This window comes from Fukomys damarensis, unplaced genomic scaffold (genome assembly GCF_012274545.1).
Source record: "Fukomys damarensis isolate Sample0158 unplaced genomic scaffold, DMR_v1.0_HiC HiC_scaffold_29, whole genome shotgun sequence".
Taxonomy (NCBI): domain Eukaryota; kingdom Metazoa; phylum Chordata; class Mammalia; order Rodentia; family Bathyergidae; genus Fukomys; species Fukomys damarensis.
In genome coordinates, this window is record NW_022900941.1 from 5,153,095 (window position 1) to 5,174,570 (window position 21,476).

Consider the following 21,476-nt stretch of genomic DNA (forward strand, 5'->3'; position numbering starts at 1 on the left):
GAGATCTATATATACCATGTATTTCTTCTTTCTTTTTTCTTTTTTTTTTTTGGTACTGGGGATCGAACTCAGGCCCTCTGCGCTTGCAAGGCCGGTGGCAGAACCACTGAGCCAAATCCCTGGCCCTATACCATATATGTCATCTACTTCACATGTACAGATCATTAGTTTTTAATATATTCTAGTCTCTGTAACAAGCACAACAATCAAATTTAAAATATTTTGTCATCCCTAAAATCTACCACAATCTGTTCTCATGTCTCCAACCGCAATTCTATTCAGTCACTTTCCTACTTACTGCTTCTATGATTTGGCCTATTTGTCAATAAACAATATGCTCTATTTTGTAGCTGCTTTGTTTAGCACGGTATTTTAAAATTCACCCATGGAGTGTTAACCAGGACATTTTTAGGGCTGAATAGTACTCCCTGGAATGGATATACCACAAGTTCTTTATCCATTCGCTATTGCTAGACATTTGGATGGCTTTTATCTTGGCCTATTAGGAATACTGCTATTACACACATCTGTGCACTTATATTAATGTGGACATAGGTTTTCACTTCTCTTCAGTTGAGGAGTTGAACTTCTGGGTATGTGATAATCCCATGTGTTCTCTGGAGGAACTGAAATACTGTTTACAAAGTGGCTGTGTCAACTTGCATTCCCAATGTGCAACTTTGATTTTAACAGTAATGACTTCAAACTTTGGACTTGTCCACTCTTGATTATGTAGTTTCTAAAAAGAATTAAAGGAAGATTGTAATTTTTTTTCAAGTCAAGATATGGATATAAGACTAAAGTTAGCATTTCAGCTGATTACTATTTTGCTTTTCAAAGGTAAAACATATAAGCAATCAGAGAAAAGTCTAATATGTCTTTGAAAATAATTTGTACTGCAATAAGAAACTTTCACAGAAATTTTATAGTAAACTTTTCATTAAACTGAGGCTCTGAGAAGTTGAGTGATACTGTGAGAGGCCACACTGAGTTTGAAGGTGAAAGAGGATTTCTATGGATGGGTGCTGGATGTGTCTGAAGAGCTAATGTCTGTTGGGACTGAGTGGCTTGTAGTTTTCCTCCTGTGTGGATACAGATCATCCTTACCCTCCAATAACTACCCACAGCCTCAGCAACAAAACTGTCTCCTCATGTTGCCAAAAGTGCCTTGAGGAAGAATAGGACAGGTGGAGCGGGTGAGTGGAAGTAGTCTTCCTTCACGCATACTGATGGGATTAAAGGAGGATTTTTTTTTAGCTTCTGGAGCTGTGATGGGCTCTTGCACTCTGGCCCACTTTAATTCGGCAGCCAAACTGTTAACAAACAGATCTCTGCACTTCAATGTTCATCTTATTTTACTCCCTCCCCCAAATCAATCAATCTATCTATCTATCTATCTATCTATCTATCTATCTATCTATCTATTCTTTGAAGAAAGCACAGCAGCATCATGACCTGTGTTGCAAGTTGTAAGTGGCCCTCTGAATCCAAGTGGCTGCCTGGGCCTAGGCTGTTCCTTCCAACCACACCAGCAGGCCAGGAGGCCCAGCCTGAGTGAAGGCCCTGAAGATCCCTTTTCAAGCTTGTGAATAACCCATTACCAATCTCCTGAATGCCTTCATTCACCTGCTCCTACTGGAGCTTTATTGTCTCCAGAAAATCCAACTCAGTTGCTTTCCCACATCCTGTCATATTTGCCTTTACTTAACAGTTCAAAGGTAGCTTCAGTTTTTGTGAGAACAAAGTGGAGAGAATATAAATAATTGAAAGAGGTAAACTTAAAGTGTCAGTCACAGTGTAAAAGAGCATACTGCAATTACTAGAACCATTATGCTACAATTTAACACAAGAGCTAGGATTTTCTCTGCTACCATTTTTCCATAAAGTATAAAATTGTATTAACCACTCTTGATACATGGTAGACTAAATTCATATATTCCATCAAGTTTCCTCTTTTGCTTTTATCCTTGTCGTTGCATGCGGCAGGACCCCTCCCAAAGGAATGCAGTGATGGTCTCCTCAGGAAAAAGAAAAGCAAATGTGGCGCAATTAATTCCTAACTAAGAATGTGTTGTTCTAGAACTGCTCTGTGACATAGATTGTACCTACTCAGGTGGTGGTACATTAGTGTTAAGGAAGATAATGACACAAAAATTGAATACAAAGCAAAACTCCTCCATGACCAGGGCTCAGCCTTTGGGTATTAGCCCACTGAGCCCGTGGCACCAACAAAGTTGCTTCCTGGAAAGATAAGCCTTGGTGTCAGTCTCTTTGTGTGAGAATCCTGCTACAACCTCACAACCAGTTCCAGCTTTTCTGGTCTTACTGCCCCTTTCTGGAAAATGGGACTTTGCTAGACAGAAATATCTGAAAAGCACAACTAGTCAGCTCACAGAAAATGCCCATAGACTGAATTGTGGATGCTGGGAGCTGACACTTATGCTGCTTATTTTGACAGGTTACTCCTCTTACCCCCAACTCACTCTCTGTCCTCTCCATCTTGCTGTCCAGTGTCCCAGCACATACTCTCCACTCCACTGAGAACAGTGTCTTCATTGCGCTCCAGCAAACAGCAACTCACCTCTGCTTCCAGTCCCACCCACTCCATCTATATTAAGCCCTTTTTGTTCCACCAGGGTCCACATCCATCTCCTGCATCCAAGGCTATATGATCCCTGCTTTTCTATCAGAGTCAGTGTAATTCAGAGCATATTCAATGTGCTGATTCATTGATTGATTGATTGAGTTGGTGAATAAGTTGATAAGCCAGACAATTAGTGAAACAGGCTTTCTTTGACCAGACTGGTACATAACAAATTCTCCTTCTAATATCCTGCAATATCCACTGTCTGATGTATTCATTTAGGTCATATTATTTATTGTCTTGTATTAAGAACTAAGAATTTGTCTATGTAAGTCTCCTGTCCCTAGTGGGATGACAAGTTACTGCAGGTCAGAATCTGTATCATGTTTTGACATCTTCCTCAGAATCAACAGGGCAACGGCCTGCCCTCTCCAAATGCTCGTTGACTGATTAAGCATGAGACTAGCTGAACGTTCACTGCCAAGTGACAGCACTAAGACCCTCTTATGTTCATTGCCCGTAAATTATAGTTAAATCCTCCCTAGCATTTAAAGCCTGGCTCGTATTTCCAGGTAACCTGGGTCCTAGAAACTCCCAGTCAGTGTATAAGCGGGAGGACACCTGGATTTGTTGCCCACTATGGTCTGATAGACACACTTATGATAGATCCTGACAGTATTTTTTTCTAGTGTAAAGGTAGACTGCCAGCTCCATTTCCAAGCTAACAATGAAATTCAACTCCAGGGAGATAATTCCTTATGCCTTCCTGAGGCAGCACAAATCCTGATGCCACCAAAATCCTACTTCCTCTTTTGCCCTTCCTTCTTTGTCCTTAAATTCCTCTGGAGCCTTACACCTCTTCTTACCTTCCTGTTTCACTTATCTGAATAGAGCATTCTTTCCCACTCTGTGTGGTCAAATTGTATTGATTCTACAGAAAAAAAGCTATGCTATTCCAGCAGAAGAATCCTTCCCCTTCTCACCCATCCTGTTACCTCTTTTCTGTGCACACCGAGTGAGTGCATGCCCATCCGCATACAAAAGGCAGCACTGTGTATAGTCCTTTCCAACAGTGCCTATGGGCTGCCGGTGGGCAGTGCCTCCATCTGAGCCTAGATAACAGCAGAGGTGCAGAGAATACATTTCAAAAGCTTCCAGAATTAAAGGGAAGCAACGTGATATATATGAAATAATTGTCAATATGAAATCTATGCAATTGGAAGGGAAGCAAGAACAGATTTAGGTAGTAGGTTATTATTCTGCTATAATAGTGAAAATCAAGTTCCTTCAGTTCTTCTTTCAAGTCAAAGGTATAAAACCAAGAGTGAGTTAAGAATAAAATTTTCCACTATCATTACCCAGGTCTGAAAAAGCTGCAGATGCCCCAGAGATTGCTACTTTGATAAACACTTCCAAAATTTGCGATGTCTTGAGGTTTGGGCAATTGCATTTTGGATTCTCCATCTTCATATGTCCATCTTCTAAAACTCGAATTCTGCACTAAAGCAGGCAGCTTGGTGTGACAGTCAGGTTCCCCATGGATATTTATATATTTGTCCTTGCTAATGGGCTTTTCTCATCAACATTATCTTAGCTAAAACACAGTCACTAATGATAGTTTAATTGAAGATGAGGATGAAGTTCACAGATTTGTCATGTTTGTTTCATGTGCAGATGGTGGCCAGTTACAAATAACTGATAGGAAAGAGGACAGTATTTGAGGAGCAGCTTTTAATTGCACGACTGTAGCCTGTAACCTTCTGGCAGCCAGGATTAATCAGGGTGAGCACTCTTTCCCTGCATGATCCAGCTCTCTAAACCATTTCCCCACCTCTCTGAGGTCGACTTGATAATTCAATTAATTATTATTTTTATTAACAATTATTTAATTAATAATTCATCAATATTAATTCATAATTCTCCTACTCATATGTCCTTCCTGGGCTTGACATCTTCTGCCATGTTATGGCTTGTATCTAGATGTCCCCCCAAAGCCTCACATGTTCATAAGTAGGGCTTTTTCAGAGATGGCTGAATCTAGAGTTTGTGATTGATTCATAGTGCAATTCTAGGCCCAACGCCCTAGGATTAAGGGTACCAGTGTTACCTTCCCTGAGTAGTCTGTATAAGACAAAAGGGACAGAAAGATGTCATTAAAGCCCTTGCTCCTTTTCCTGTCATCTGCTTAACCCTCTGCAAGGCTTCTCTGCCAAGCCACCCTGCCTTGGAGCTAGAGGATTATGTACTGAAAGTTCTACAAACTGTGAGCCAAATAAACCTTTTCCCCTTCAACTTTGAGTGCTGGGTATTTTTTCTCAACAATGAGAGTAAAGCATCTAAGACATGGAGTATGTAGTTGTTTTAACCTGCATGTTTGTTACAAATCAGTACTGAGAAAAAATCACTGCTAACTCTTTTTCATTGTTAAGATTATATCATTCAGAAATATTTGGGACATCAATCCTCCGGTTTATTTATTCAGACAGTCACTCACATTTGACAAATAGCCATGCTGGACTAGTAGTGTGCAAGGTATTAGTTCTTGGACAAATAAAGTTGGGTCAGGCAGATGGTGCTCTTGTTTCCATGGTCTTTGCATTCTTGGGGTGAGATGGACATTGTGTAACCAATCATGTACACATATAATTAATACACATACACTTATAAGCTCAGTTGTGTTCCTGGAAGATCTATATGTTGAATCCCTAACACACTATACCTAAAATGTGGCTGTATATAGAGATAGGACATTAGTAAAGCTATTAAAGTAAAGTGAGGTTCAATATACCTCATATCCTTGTTAGAAGAGGATATTAGAATAAAGACATGCACTAAAAGAAGAGCATGTGATATTCTCATGAGCAAGTACACATAACCATCTACAAGGCAAGAGCAGACCTTCGAAGAAGTCAGCTCTGCAAACACCACAATCTTGAACTTCTAGCCAACAGAACTGTGAAAATAAACTTTTGTTGCATAAACTAATGTTTTCTTTGGTATTTTGTTATATGGCAACCTTAAACCAATAAATGTAAATGGTACAAAAATAACTGAAAGATCAGAAAAGGTATAATCGGCCTGCTTTTGGAAAGTTTTCTTGAGAAAGTAGGAACTGAGATAAAACCTAAAAGACAAAGAAGATGGTGCTCACCTTGGCTACAGGATGACTTATTTAACGTAAAGAGTTAACATTAAATAGCCATCAAATAAACATTATTATGGTTGCTGTTTGGCAGTAATGTCGCTAGGGTACTATATCTTGACCTAAAAAAGGGGCAAAAGGGTCACAACCATCTAGCTAGGATAGAAAAATAATGATTGATAGTTTAATTGGTATTTTGGGGCTCTTCCTCCAACTAGAAATATTCTAAAGATTTTGAAGTACAGAAAACTTATGAAGTTGTTGGGGACATGCACTAAACTCCTGGGAATTAAATGCTTTGGGTCATTTGTCTCAACTTAGAAAAATAAATAAAGAAAACCTCTACAGTGACACCTGGTTGATTTGTGGCTTTTGCTAGACATGGTTCCTTTTGTGCAGAAACTGTCTTCTGATCTGGTGATTGCCTTTTGCCTCTGTCTTTTCAGTTTATCAGTCAGTAGTGCACAAATGCCAAGCTGAAATCTCAGTCTGGAGTCTTCCTGCTCTTCTTTGCGTATTCAAATACCATTTGGTTAAGCTGATACCATGGCTGCAACGTGTACTCACCTTTTAACCCTGAAAAGTGCCAGTCTGTGTGTGATGCCTATAATAATATCAAGGAAGTAAACTGTGCAATTGAGCAGCTTGAGGTAAAGATTCTTTTTTTCTTTTTTGTTACCAGGGATCGAACTTAAGACCTTGCACTTGTGAGGCAGGTGGTGGAACCACTGAGCTAAATCCCAGGCACTAGCTAAAGATTCTAATAAAAAAAATCAAAAAGTGGTCTCTGTAACCTTGAGCTTGGTGCTGGTTTTTATTTTCTGAAGTGATATAAATATGCATAACCTTTTCTCTGTGTGTTAGTCTATTCCACCTCTCATTTTCCTTGTCATGTCCTTGCCTTGCTCCCTGTCTATAAGAAATATCTTCAGTACCTTCAACTTTTCCACTGTTGGCAGAGTTTGAAGACCCTGTGTATTCAGACAGCTCCTCTCCCAATGTGGACCCACAGACATGTGTACACACACACAATATTCAAGGGTAATATCAAGAAAGTTATATAAAAACCCTCAGGCTGGGATTTAGCTCAGTGGTGCTGCTGCCACTTGCCTCGCAAGTGCAAGGTCCTGAGTTTGATCCCTGGTATTAGAAAAAAAAAATTAAAACCCCTCAAATGTGGCCTTGTGTTTCCTCATTCCCTGCAGTTACGCGAAGCATAAGCATTACATTTCCAGGACACATAAGCATTTCAATTACAAAAGTAACAGCTTCAAGTGCCTGCTTTACATTTTTTACATGACTGTATTAGTCAGTTTGTTTACTGGGACAAAATACCCGGCAGACACAACTTAGAGAAGCCAAGGTTTATTTTGACTCTTTTTTTTTTTTTTTTCAGAATTTTATTCCATGGCTAGCTGGCTCCAAGGCAGAAATATCATGGCAGAGGAGTTACTCATCTCTTGGCAGCCAGGAAATAGAGGGAGAGAAACAAGCCCAAGAAGAGAAAAACCTTTCAAAGGCACACTAGGGGTGACCTCTACTAATGAGGTACCGCTTCCCAGTAGCCCACTCCACTGATAAACTCATGATAGATCAATCCATTGATGAGGTCCACACCTTTCAGTCTCATAACTACTCTTCTCCCATCTTTGAATATTGCTGTTCAAGGATCAAGCCCTCAGTGCACGAGTCTTTAGGAGATACTTCATATTTAAGCCATAACCTCTACAAAGTTACCAGAAACTTAGCAGTTGAGAAGTGTGAACTCTAGTGAAGCACTTGAACTTGGGTGTATCCAACCAAGTACACCTACCCTATTTTAAAAGAAAAAAGAGACGGAAAGAGAAGGGGAGGGGGGAGGCAAATGGGGGGAAGAAGGAGGAAAGGAAAGCGAGAGACCCTTGGTTTGGTGATTTCCCTGAAAACAGTGAGAGATGAGTTCACTTACTGTTTTCCTTCAAGAATATAATAGAAAGAGGTAGAAAGGGCTCCAGTGATCTGGTTCCAGCCCTCCTCTTCAGCAGAAGGAAATGGATGGTGAGGGTCAATAAAGCAAGGCTCATGCATGTTCTACATCTTAGCTCTTTTCTCAGACTCTATCTTTATTTTTATTTGTTTGTAGATAGAAATTTTATTTTTAGTCTTAACAGTTTTAAAAAAATAAGCATTCCATGCCCCAACCTATTTGTGATGTGGTTGTGTAAGTACCTGGGGTGGTGGTACAAAAAAAAAACTTTCCAGGTTTTATAGGAGCTAAGATTTTCCAGGAGACTTTGGGGTTGACTAATGACTTTTTTTTTTTTTGTACCAGGGATTGTGCTTGCAAGGCAGGTCACTGAACCACTGAGCTAAATCCCCAGTGACTAATGGCTAATCTTAATAGTCTCTGAAGTCTTTGAATTGATGAAACTCATTGGCCACTTGTGGCTGATTGCTTCTTATTGTGAATACTAAAAGTTTATCTTGCTGATGTCACTGATTTGGGGAAAATCAGCAGGAAACAATTATTTTTCCAATGTTTCATATGATTTAGTCCCCATAATTAATTAGGTTATCAAAATACCCAAGGTCTTAGTCATTACTTTTATTAGAAGTAGTTTGCTATCTTTCTTTTATTGAATCTTTTTCTTTAAATATATTTCTTAATTTTTTTGTAATTTTGTAAAGCCAGAATGTTTTCTATTAATTTCAGTGTTTATCTTGAGCATATTTTGTTCATAATTCATAAAGTTCACTTGAATTTATTAATCTTTCTTTCTTTCTCTTTCTCTCTTTCTTTCTTTCTCTCTTTCTCCCTGTCAGACTCTATCTTTAATGAGGAGTTAACATTAGAAAAAAATTTCGACTGGAGCCCCACTCCTGTTTTTACATGTTCTTTCTACCTTTCATCTCCCTATTATAAAAATAAAAATAACTGTCAGGTAACTTTCAAAATAAATATGGCAGCAGTAATTTCCTTCTTATGTCATTTAATGTTTTGCATGATATTTCAACTATTTATCTATCCCTTTCCTAGGAAAATGAAGCCAATGGGCTCTTTCACCTTTAAAAACATGTTCTTTTATCTTAGTAGTTTGGATCTCCATTCTTAGCATTTCTAAGAGCTGTGACAAGATGCGTGCACAATAGAAGATCCTCAGGATTGTGTGACCATGTGAGGATTATCTAAAGTTTGAAATGCGTAAAGCAAGAAGTCCACATGCTTTTAAAAAATAATTTAAGATTTACCTAAACATATTTTCCAACTGCTGAAAGGGCAAATGGTAAGGTCCATTGTGGAGCAAGAGACTTTAAAGGAAGTCTGCTCTGGGGCAGCTTCTGGATTTGCACATGAGGTGAGGGATACTGGGATGACCAGAATGGGAAAAGCTAAGTAACACAGGACCAGGCCCTTGGAAGCAGAGTGACCTCTACTGAGACAGGTTTTGTGCCACTGAGGAGCATTTATACTTTTCTTAGATGATATAATAATCCTTCGGCAGAATCCATACCCAATCAAAAATGTCCTATAACCACATGCCATTCATGTAATACTCATTATTTGTGTATGCTGATATATAAATATGTAAGATTTATTTTACACTAGATAGCATCTTTAACAAAAGTGGATCAACAGTCTATAAAAACAATGACCTCCCTATCTTATATGATTTCCACCTGATTCAAGATTGAGGCCACCAAGTAAAATGTGTAGAAAGGCAAAATGGTATACACTACATAGCATATCGCCTTAATAGCTGACTTTACATTTGTCTGTACATCTTTCCTCTAAAGCAGGGTCTTCTTATGTATGACTGAGTTAAGAACTGGTAATAGCTCTCCCGCCCAGAGCTGCCATCACTCCAGCACCGGGAATGTAGCCTGGTGGGTGCCCCTGAACCCCCATACACCTCCCCCTGGGGGGGGGAACTCTCAGACCTCCTGACTGTGCCAGTCTTTGGACCCAATCTGCAGAGGCTGAGGAAGTCATAAAGGCTATTTTTCTGAGTTCCCAACTTTGAACATCTTTAAAGAAAGGGTGTGGGAAACCTGCAGTAGAACGGTGTGGAGTTCAACCGTTCAGAAGGTTGGGGAACTCAATATGGGCCTTGCAGCCTGAGGTCAGTCTGCATCATGAGGTTCAGCCATCAGCTAACTAAGATCAGGGGTCTTGCATCCTAGCTCTGTCTGAGCTCCCATCCTAAATGGTAATTTTACTATATTGAAAAGTTTGTTCACTGCAGACATGTTCTGGACTGCTTCTTGATTTCAATTTAATTCAAATGGTTTAAGGGTGATAGACTAGTGACTACCACAGGTGGTCAGTGTCCAAGTTGTGCTTGATCATAATCTGTTGCTGATTGTATCAGTTGGGATAAAGCATTGTGGTTGATTTGATGAGCTGTTTTCTCTGATGTTATGAAGATAAAAATGTCTGTGGGTCATTACAGACACAGAAGCTAGGGCGCAACTATATCAGGAAGATTTGGGTGATAATCCAAGGACAGTCGAACAACAAAAATAAAAATGAGAAAACACTTAAGCAAGACACAAGGACAGACTTCCAGTTCACCAATGGCAAACACTAGGGCAATTGAGGATAAAAAGGCCGATAGTGAACCACCAGGACACCCTGAACTCAAAGCACAGGAAATAACAAAAGAGATCAATCAGGCTCTAGAAAAATTCAAAACAGAAATAATTTCCCAGATAACCATATAGTGAACAAAATGGAAGTCGCGATTCGAGACTCTAGAGCAGAAACTGACAAAAAAATAGATGAGCTCAGGACCATAATAGAAGCCATGAAGATCCAGCAAAAAAAGAAATGGAAACAAAAAAACATCCAACATAGGAAAGAAAGGGAATCCATATAACAGATTCAAACAGATATCCAGGAGAATAAACACTCCATTGAAAGTGTACACAACAGAATAAAAGAAGGTGAAGATAGACTCTCAGATATAGAAGATAAGATTGCAGTCAGTGACCATGAAAAGAGAAGTCTCTTAAAAACAGTAGGGGACCATGAGAAATCGATCCAACAACTCCTAGATGATACAAAGAAGAATAACATAAGACTGATAGGAATCCATGAAGTAGTAGGAGAAAATACAAATGACTTAAAAAAGCTGTTCACAGAATTAATGACAGAAAACTTCCCAAACAGAGGGGAAGAATTTGACATTCAGATAAATGAGGCATATAGAACCTCAACTAGCTACAATACAAAAAAATCTACACCTAGACATATAATAAGATCCCAGAAACCCAACAGAAGAAGCAAATATTATAAGCAGTAAGAGAAAAGAAACAAATCACTTGTAAGGAAAGCCCATCAGAATCACAGCAGACTTTTCAACACAAACTCTATGGGCAAGGAGAGCCTGGAGTGAGATATTTCAAGCACTAAAAGACAACAACCTCCAACCTAGATTGATGAATTCTGCAAAACTCTCTTTCAAAATGGATGGGGAAATAAGATACTTCCGTGACATAGAACACCTGAGAAACTACACAAATACCAAATCAGCACTACAAGCAATTCTAAACAATATCCTAGAAAAAGACAATGAAGGCAACAACACCATGAGGTCCAACAGAGCAAATCAAATAGGCAAGGCAAGAAAGTAGAAGGAGAAGCTGAAAAAGTAAAAAGAGTCAACAAAAGGCCAATACATGACAATAATAAGTCAGTACGTATCAGTTATAACCATCAATGTGAATGGCCTCAACTCACCAATCAAGAGAAATAGACTGGCAAAATGGAAAAAGAAGCAAAACCCAACAATATGTTGTAAACAAGAAACACACCTAGTGGAAAAAGAAGCCCATAGACTGAAAGTAAAAGGATGGAAAACAATTCTCCATGTGACAGGAGACCAGAAAAAAGCAGGGGTATCAATCTTATTTGCAGACAAAGTAAATTTCAAATCAAAACTGATTCTAGTATTACTGATGTAGGACAGTACTGTATCATACCTCTGTGAATGTAAAATATCTTGTACCTGCTTTGTGATATGTAGTAGGGACCATGCTTTATCAGAGCTATTTTTAATCATATTATTCTAGAATGTTCTCTTTCCAGATGATGATTAAGATGCTAATAATAAAAAAAATGGTGCCAAGTACCAAAATAGCAACAGAACTTTGATGTTTTCTGGGTATTATTCCTTTCTTTGTTTTTTTTTTTAATGGAATATGCTGAATGTCTATAATTTTGTTCAGATGACTGCAGAACCTGGAAAAGCTGTTGCTGCTATGGATGCATAACATACTGCTATTATCGATATATATATAAAAAAATATATATATATGATTTGAATTTTTGGAAACTGTGCTGAAAACTTTGGGAAAAGTTATCCCAATTTTCTGTGTTGAGTTGATATTTACAGAAATTGACAGCCATATTGGTTTAGAAATGTTAATTTTTTTCCATTTGTACAGGGGTAATGCACTGTATTAAATATGTAAGGTCATATCCACATGGGTTTGATTACAGAAACATAAAGTATTCTCTTAAGTAATGAAAAAAAAGAATAAGATAAGACTACAAGAGCAAGAAGCAATTTAAATATGTTCGGGGATCATTTTCATCTTCAGAATTAAGGATTATTTTAATCTTACATCATTGCCTTTCTTCTTTTACTTTGCTTTTTAGTTTTATGTTAGGATTCCCCATTTTTAATGCTCATACAGAGATTTCTTTAACTGAAATACAGAATAGATTTTCTTGTGTGAAAAGCTATAATAGTACACAGGATCCTAATGAGATAATTAATAATGTGAAATAGGAAGTAAAGGGCTAAAGGTGTAAGGAAAGTGGGAAGGGTGGGGGAAAGGTAATAAGGTAGAGAAAAAGATATGAGAACTTGAAAAAATGGAAATAAAGTGTTTGTAAATGGGGAGAGAAAGAGGGGGTGAAGCGAGGGCAGAGACAAGGGGAAAAATGAGAATCAAGACCTGTCATGTAAAGGTACAAGATCCCAATAATGAGTGTATCTGTATTATATACCTAGATTGTACCAATAAACTCAATAAAAAGAATTTAAAAAAAGGAACTGGTAATAGAATCAGCAAAATTGGACGGCTACAGGATGCAGTGTGAAGAGCATGTGAGTCTCCTTCCATGTGAGCTGGCAATCCCATGTCTTCGGTTTCATGAGATTGCTTTCTCCTCCGGTAGTGCAGACAAGGATCTAGTGCGGGTCCTGACCAGCAGAAGATCTGCCCTGGGACTGATTTCACTGTCATATCAGCGGCAGTCCCTAGCTTTTCCTCACACTCAGGTGTATACGGCTTTACAAAAAGAAGATAAAATTAGAAAACAAACAAATTCACAAATGAAAGATGACACCATTCACCATTGTCCTTCATTTTCTTAAAACTGCATCCCCCGGAACAGCTCAGTTCAGTCACTTTGTATTTTGAGGATGCATATATATTTTGCAAGTCTCTTCAGCCCTAATGCAGAAAACCACCTCCCAAAATCCTTGCATAGTGGGAGGACTCCGGGCACCTTTGTGCTGTTCTACCCACAGGAAGTGACTTTGCTTTCAGAGGCAGGATACTCCAAACACCTGAGCTAGTTAAAGATCATTCTTTGAATATCTGAATTCTCTGGGCTATCAGCGCTGGTGTATCTGGTTTCGTACGACACAGCACACAGCAAGGGGAGCCTCCCTGGTCTTCACCAATTATTCAGATAACTGTCGTCATTTTTTATATTGGATTTTCACCTTTCAAAAAGCCTGTGAGATCTCAAATAATCTCAAAACAAGCTTCTTTAAAATTGCAAGAGAAGAGTAAAGTGTTGCTGCTGTTGTTTCCATGTTTTCAGGTAGAGGAAGATGCCAGAAAACACAAAATCTTGATCCATTTGAAGTACAAATTAAGAAACTCAAATTTTTTAAAATGCGGGAAAGTTTCCCTGGGGCAAAAATTATGTAAGTGTTTTCTGAGACATACTTCAGGTCCTTGGGGCTGCACCTTTTTAAAACTTCCCTTTACTTGTTTCGATATTTGACAGGTCTCAAATAACTGATGATTTACCCCGCTTTGCAGCTGGCAAAGTGGCAGCCTTTAGCAGCCTCTCTTTCTGTTATAAATGGAATTTAATGGACTGACGTGTGCTTAATAATACAGCCAGAACCTGGATTCTTCAGACGAACTCCCCACCAGGGCCTGTACTACATTAAAACTGCATTTTTGACCGGAGGCCTGCAAGTCTCTGTACTCAAACATTTCACCGATTAGAGAGAAACAGCCCAGTGCCAGCTCATATTTTTCTTCTCTAAATAAGAAGGACTGAGGTTTAACTTTCATGACTGGTAGCATGAAAAATATTATAATTCTCAGTGATTACCTCACTTCCATTCCTGGAAATCTAATACATTTAATAGAACTCTTCTGACCATACAAATTCATTCTTAGCTTTTTTGGCTCTGTGGAATGAGGCCCCTTGTAGCTGTAGGTCCTTTCCCAAAATGATATTTTTAAATAGTTTGTCAACACTCTGCTAAGTATTTGAGATACATTATCTTATTCAGTGAGCACTGCAGTCCTGTGAAGCATCTCTCTCTCTCTTTCTTCCTATTTCTTTCCATCTCTAGCTCTCTGTCTCTCTTGCAATAGGCAATCTCTAAGCTCACCCTCAATGATTCATGTGCCTGTATTCATATCCTTGTGTTACCCTTCAACTCCCACATGGGCTGGACTTATTTCTTTGCATCTAGTGAACCAATATGGCAGAGGTGCTATCACCTTTTCAGTTGTAGCTTACAAGAAGACTACAGCTCTTGTGTGCTAATTTCCACTCTGTCTTGGCAGTCTGCTAGGAGGCCAACGAGGATTAACTTAGAGGTGGAAACTGTGACTCCTGTCAACAGCCACACAGCTTGGCTCAGAAGCAGAACTTCCCCCACTAAAGTCACCCCCTTCTGGTAACTGCAACCTGGTCAATAGTTTGATTGCAATCTTATGAAACCTTGAGCCACAACCAAGTTGCCTCTGGACCCACAGAAGTTGAGACAGAATAAATATTGCTTTTAACCACTAAATTTTGGTGTTTTACAACTGCAGCTAACTAATATGCTCCAGTTGCCATGGAGGGAAAGTTAAATTTACCCAGGGCCACAGAACACAAACCAGAGATACGCTCAGGCCTTTTCATTCCCCTGTTGGCATTTGACGCTATCTCACAGCCTGGCCAGACCTCACCTGTCAAGTTGTTTCCTTTAACATTTAATTTAACCTTCTTTTATGTATTCATATAATAAAACTAATAGTCCCACAGGGGAAGGAAGACCTTAAAAATCCAAGAAAAATGTCCTGTGTAACGTGTGAGGGTTGCGGGCCCTGCGTGCACAGCAGAGGCGGATCTTGTCCGCACTGTATTCTCAGAGATCTCTCAGAGGACTTCTGCCTCTGATTCTTGCCCAGCCCCTGGCAGGTGGTCCGATCACATGAACACTTGTCTGTTAAGCAGCCCCACTGCTGTCTGAAGGACGAGAGGAACTGGGAAGACACGCGACGGAGAAAGAGGGAGAAGACCTCACTCATTCCACACTGAACACAGCCCGCCGGGAAACCCCAGACTGCCGAAAGGCTGGGTAGTTCCTCGATCTGTTCTATTTCCTACACATTAAAATCTGAGCTCCAGTGCAAAGGTTAGACTTCTGAAACATCAGCCGCTTGGGGACCACTTAAAACAGTTGGGCTCACTCAGGTGCCATGAGTCCTAGCATTTACTTCTTTTTTTTTTTTCAGCTTTAATTGAGTTTATTGGTACATTTTAGGTATACAGTACAAATACATTTATCATTGGGATCTTGTACATCTCTCTACATGACAGGTCTTGGTTCTCATTTTTTCCCCTTGTCCCTGCCCTCCAAACACATTTTAAAAAGGCTTTTAAAATTCACCACACTTAATGCTTGAAATAGAATTGGGGGCATGAACAGACCCTGTCATAATATGATTTCAGAGGAACTATAGGTTTGGAAGCCAGGAAGATTCCAAATGAAGTATCAGTTACAGCCGCTTGTCTCCAGTGATTTAGAAGGTACTCACACAACCCTGCATTGTCTCATCTATGAAGCAGGAAAGAGATCCTTCCTTGGGTGAGACTGGTGGAGACTATAGGTGATCCATGCTGCTTGTAGGTAGGACCTAGCAGAGTGTTCTCTAGCTGGCCTATGAGATGCTAAATACACCTGTAGGGGAATTATCATTCCCACTTTTCTAATGAGGCTGCTGAGAGACAAAGACATCATAAGACTTGACGAAGTTTACCTAGCTAATTCCGAATTCATTGTTGGTATTTTTTAATTAGGCAAAAAAATGCTGGCTCTTTAGATTCAGGGTAAATTTGTCAATACTAGACCATCCTACATCCTGGAAGATGTAGTGCTTTTTTCTGCCTCTTTGTTTGTTTGGTTAGGATTTCAACCTTGATTGTTTGATTGAGCAAGACACTGTCCTAAAGGAGAATAAAAAAGATAAAAGAAACCATCCCACAGGGAGGCAGCAGACGGTACCTGTGAGGATTTCAGCTGTGCGTTCTGTTGTTTTTTGAATCACAAGTCTCAGGATTCCACCTTCCAGGCTCAGCAGCAGGGTCCCCGAGCCTTCAGACAGCTCTGTGGACAGAAGCAGACCATCCTTGTTCCATGTTCGAAACTGGAAGCTCACTGAGAGCCCATCAATTTGGGGGGTGCCGGGCAGCAGCAAATAACTGCTGCTGGAGTTGACAAATGTGATGGGAACAATTTGTGGTTCGGAGCAGGAAAAAGTGACATTGCCCTGGAAAACAATAAAAATCAAACATATGAAAGCCATTTTTTATTCTGCAATCGGACAGCTGATATAAACAACCACCTGGAGCTGACCTTAATTTCAGGATCATGCCACCATGCAGCTGCAAAATCTTAAAGGTAAAAAACTAAAAAATACACCAGCTTTTCCCATATACACTCAGAAGAGTGTCTTCTGTCTCAGCTTTAAGGGTCACACTGATATCTGTAAAGAGGGCCATCTGAGACTTCAAGAAGGGAAGGGCTAGAACCATCAGCATTTTCTAGGGAACCAAAGATACAAGAATAATTCCATTCACTCACTGAATAAGTCCATATGTCAAGGCGACTATGTGCCAAACTCTGAGATAGCTTTAAGGAGATACGTAGAGATAAACTTTGTCACAGTGTGGGATGTGCTAAAAGAGAGATAGACATCAACCCGCACAGGAGCCTGGCCAAAGAAATCACTAGACGAGAAGAGGTTTCGCATGGAAGTGATGCTCGCACAGAAGAAGATAACTGAGGAGAGGGTGTGTGGCCTGGTTAACATTTTAATCTCAAGGCACAAATGTACAAAAGCTTGGTGGGGGCAGTAAAATAGCACTGCTGGGAAATGATAGGGAACTGGACATTCTGCATCACAGGCAGGGCAGGAAGGACCAGGGAAGATGATGCTGGAGAGGCAAGTTGAAGCAGAGCCAGAAAGCCCCTGGATACTGGCCCAGTAGATAGAATAGAGCAGAACAGGATAGGAGTGATTCAGATCCAGAAGCAGTAGAGTAGCAGTAGAGTAGTGTCCATGTTTTCTGTTTAGTAAGTTGCAGAACGCGGTATGGGAGTGGATAAGGGGACCAAACTTGGGGAATAGTAAGTGCATCTAGAACAGAGCTAGGACGAGTATTAAGGAGATAATTACTCTTTGCATAAGTCAAGCAAAATGTTTCTTTCAGAATAACAGAGTGAGTTTCAACATTAGGAATTTATGGGAAACTAGAAAAAAAAATGTATCTATGAGCTCACCTACACCACATACTGGGATCGATTCCAGTGGATGGGTAAAGGGAAAGCCTGGAACACTGTGCAAGCTGTGAATAGGTGTTACATGGGGAAAGCTATTTGGAATGCACATTGCAAATTTTACAACGAGCCATGCCTTATTTTCCAACCCTGTCTCCCTCGGGCGGCAAACATTCACTTCCACAACATGACAGTGAGCTAAAGAGAGCTCATCCGAACAGCCGCTCACATATTATGATTCCTGTGAATGTTTCCTTTCGAAGCCACGGAACAGACTTTTATGCACAGTGATGTAGCTCAATGTTTTTGAGACTTCTTCCCGCTTATGCAAACAGGCAAGATCCCACAGGGGAACACGCTGGTGGGAACGGCAGCCTGAATTTAATTCCACGGAGGCAGCTGAGAAGTGAAGTTAAATACTAGAGCTGAGTCCCCACAAGTCCTAGAGCGAGTTAGGGGCCCGAATCTAAAACCTCGTACCCTAGGACTCAATCACATTTGTTTATAGTCTTGTCTTCCTGAAAACAAGTGACTGCCTCACACAAACTTCCGCTACAGCTGGTACTTTACTAATGATTCCTTCACTGATCATGGTGCCACGAGAATATGTTTGCATGAATTTGTGATAACTGTTTAGATACTTTCTTCTCTTTAGAGTAGTTCACCAGGGGTGGTGCAAGGATGAGACTTTTGATATCCATCAACAAACAGCACATGGTTTTTCCTGTTTCAGCATGCCAGGTAGCAAGCTGAGCATTTACAAACATATCCCACCCAGTATGCCATAGTGTGTTATATTGTCCATTTAAAGTGTGCACACACTGAACTTAGAAATAGTAGATAACTTGACCAATCCCATGTCTCCTAAGCAGTGACCATGGGAGAGAAATCCATGCTTTGTGTGACTTAGAATCCTTTTGCATTGTCACTAATGATAGTAAGTATCTCTACTGCTCTGAGGGCCACGTTGTTTAAAAAAAGCCATACATTTCTGCCTTTTAACTCATAGCTGTTTAAACTTTCAATTTTCTGGTAAATTTCCTACAAAGAATGAAAAATCCCCACTGACGACACTGTAATTGTGACAGAGCTGTCTTTTGGAAGAAGTGAAAAGTAAAATCAAAAGGGAGGTAACTTCTCTTCCCTCTTTTTGTATCCTGAGATTGGTATCATCTCTTGCAATTACACATCTGCCAGGGTACAGCTGTATTCAGAGTTTGAGGCTGTAGAAGGAGTAACAGTTGAAAGATCATTAGGAAGATAAAGGAAAAGCATATGAAGTTGTAAAAATTTCCCACTGTATTTACTAATTCAAAATGCAAATTTGGGCTAGGAATGTAGCTCAGTGCTATCATGCCTACCTGACAAACACAAGGTCCTGAGTTCCATTCCCGATACTGGAAAAAATATCCAAATTTTATATCTTACCTCCAGCCCTCTTCTCAGTACTCTCTGAATGACATGTATGGAAGCTCGACCTCAGGGCAGTGGAAGGCTTGCAAAACTCACTCACTTCTGGCAAAGATCTGGCAGCTCCCTTTCCTGGCTCACTCCATGCCACAGCTAATGGCACAGACTACTTGAGAACGATGGAGAAGAACTCTACATCTAAGATGTCCCACAAGCACTTCAAATACATGACTTCAAGCGTTCTCGTCCATTAAGGCAAAACCATGAGTGGTGATTAGCCCTTGCTTACCAGGGCTCAGGAAAACACAAACAAGTGATGTGTGCTTGGCCTGTGGCTTTTTCTCTGGCACCCTGTAGTTCACTTAGTTTACTTTCCTATCTCCTTTGCCCACTCTATCCTTAAGACTTTCTTGTGCTGTTGGTGCCCTTATGCAGCTACCAGAGTTGTGTAAGATTTCTTTGTTTTTAGCAGATGCCCCTGCTATCCTGTTCAATGTTAACTCTAAGTGGAAGTAGGAGAAAAGACAGGTGAATAGATGAAAAATTCCTTTCCCACCAAAGTATATTTCCAGCTGTGGTTCTTGTCAGGTAACTACTGATGCTCACTTCTACTTTTAATCCAATCTCAAGTAGAAAAAATGCCACACAGTATTGAGAAGCATCAGTATTCAACCTCATCCACAAGATCAAGAAGAAAGAAAAGAAAACTGACTACATGTAAAAGTGCTGCTTTTGAACTCAACATTGGACTATTTGATCATCTTCATTAGTTCTACTTGTGATAATCCTTGAGGTAGCAGTGTAGAGACACCCAATTAATTAATCAGAAAAGATATGTAAGAAAAAATTTGTTTTGGAAGTTTGTGAAAACAGACATGGAAGATGATAAGCAAACTATGCTATAAATGTTGTTTGTCCATTTCTTCAAATCCCGTCCCTCTTACTCCAAGGCGGAAGCTGCATTCCCCAGATCTGCTCCATTTCACTCTATGTTTAATTCACGCATCACCTCTCCATTCCCTCAGGGTCTCTCAAGTGCCAATGTTTTGCTTTCTGTAGCCATTAAAGTGTACACAATGAATATCATTGAAATTTGATGAAAAGAAGGTGAGCTGTGGCTAAATCTTTGGGGAAACTAACCAGTGCTGGCCTGGCAGGTCAGAATGAGAGTCAGTTAATTGGTACGAGTGTTTTACTCTTCTTCATGTCTTTGAAAGTCTATTGGCTTTTGTGCTATGCAAAAATGAGAAGTCACTCGATAATGGAAACACTAATTCCCTGGTGTCTGATTTGCCTTCCTGGACGATGCTCACGAAGCCCGGTTGAACAGTGGTTTCCAGCATCTGACAGAATGTGCTGGTCAGGACTATGGTGAGGCCTCCCTGTGGTGTGAGTAGCACAGCCAATGGCCCGCTTTGTACGTGAGATGGCAGCTCCTAGTGCCCTATGCTTCACTCTCATACATGCCTGTCTTGTTCTGCCCCCCCCACAAATTCTGACACCAAGGACTTAACAAAAAAACGAGTTCTATTTGGCTGAGAGGTTTGCAGGTTGAAAATCTAAGATGAAGTTGTCCTATTAGTTTGGCATATGAGAAAGGCTCTTGGCTGGGAAATAGCTGCATGCGGAAGGAGCCAAATAGACGGATACTCTTGCTTGATAACAAGGATATGCTTGAGCATAAGATGACCGGCATGATCCTCTTCTGAGGGCAGCACTTCCCATGGTCTGACATACCCCACGAGGCCTCACCTTGGAAAGCTTTCATTGCACCAGTGCCACCAAACACTGAGCCAAGACTTTGGCAATGCATCTTTCCAGGATGCTCTCAAACCTTGTCAATACCTGCCCTTCTCCGGGGTGCTTAATGCCTGGTAGAGCTGGGACAGAGAGGAAAGACCACTTGTCCCTTGGGGATTCCAAAATAAATTCTGCTGTCCTTCTCACAGAGAGGCTGTTCTCACCACAACTCTAGTCGAGGTCCCTGGGTCCTCTTTCAGACTGAGCCTGACACTGGGTTCTGTCCTTGTCCCAATTATTCCAGTTTTAGCAAAGACTCTAACAACATTTCTCTACATCTTATCACCCTATTAGCTTCTCATGGTGGCCTCCATTCAGCAAAAATCCTGTTAAGAGAATTCAGCAAAGAATCACTCTTCTGCTAAGTAGTTTTCCATCCTCTGATCCTCATCTGTCTCCTTGATTATAAATCTGAACTTTTCTTTGTCATATTCGAAGCTGAGTCCAGTATCACTTTTATGCTACAAAACCTTACTGTAGTAGCCTCACTTGCTTTTTTTAATCATTATTATGTTGATCACTAATCAACACTTTGTTGAGTATGTAAATAACCAGTGCTGATACTACCCTCTGAATGACCCATGAAATAAAGCAGCCAAGGTGGTATTATTGGAAGATACAAATGCTTTTCCTTGATCCATTTTCCCCAAGGAGGACCTCACTTCCACTGTTAGAGAGAAACCTCTAGTCCAACAACTGCTACGGGTTGGTATATATGTGAACATAAACAAATAGAGCCAATTCCAAT

The 21,476-nt window shown here is 40.2% G+C and overlaps 1 protein-coding gene across 2 annotated transcripts in view; it reads right to left on the reverse strand.

Moving 5' to 3' along the window:
* Window positions 1-21,476, reverse strand: part of Cntnap5 (contactin associated protein family member 5) — an 801,158-nt gene that overhangs the window by 348,252 nt on the left and 431,430 nt on the right. For both annotated transcript variants that reach the window (XM_010637689.2, XM_010637692.2), the window contains exon 8: window positions 16,244-16,508. In XM_010637689.2, the coding sequence (XP_010635991.1) occupies window positions 16,244-16,508 (265 nt within the window). The remainder of the gene's footprint in view (window positions 1-16,243; window positions 16,509-21,476) is intronic.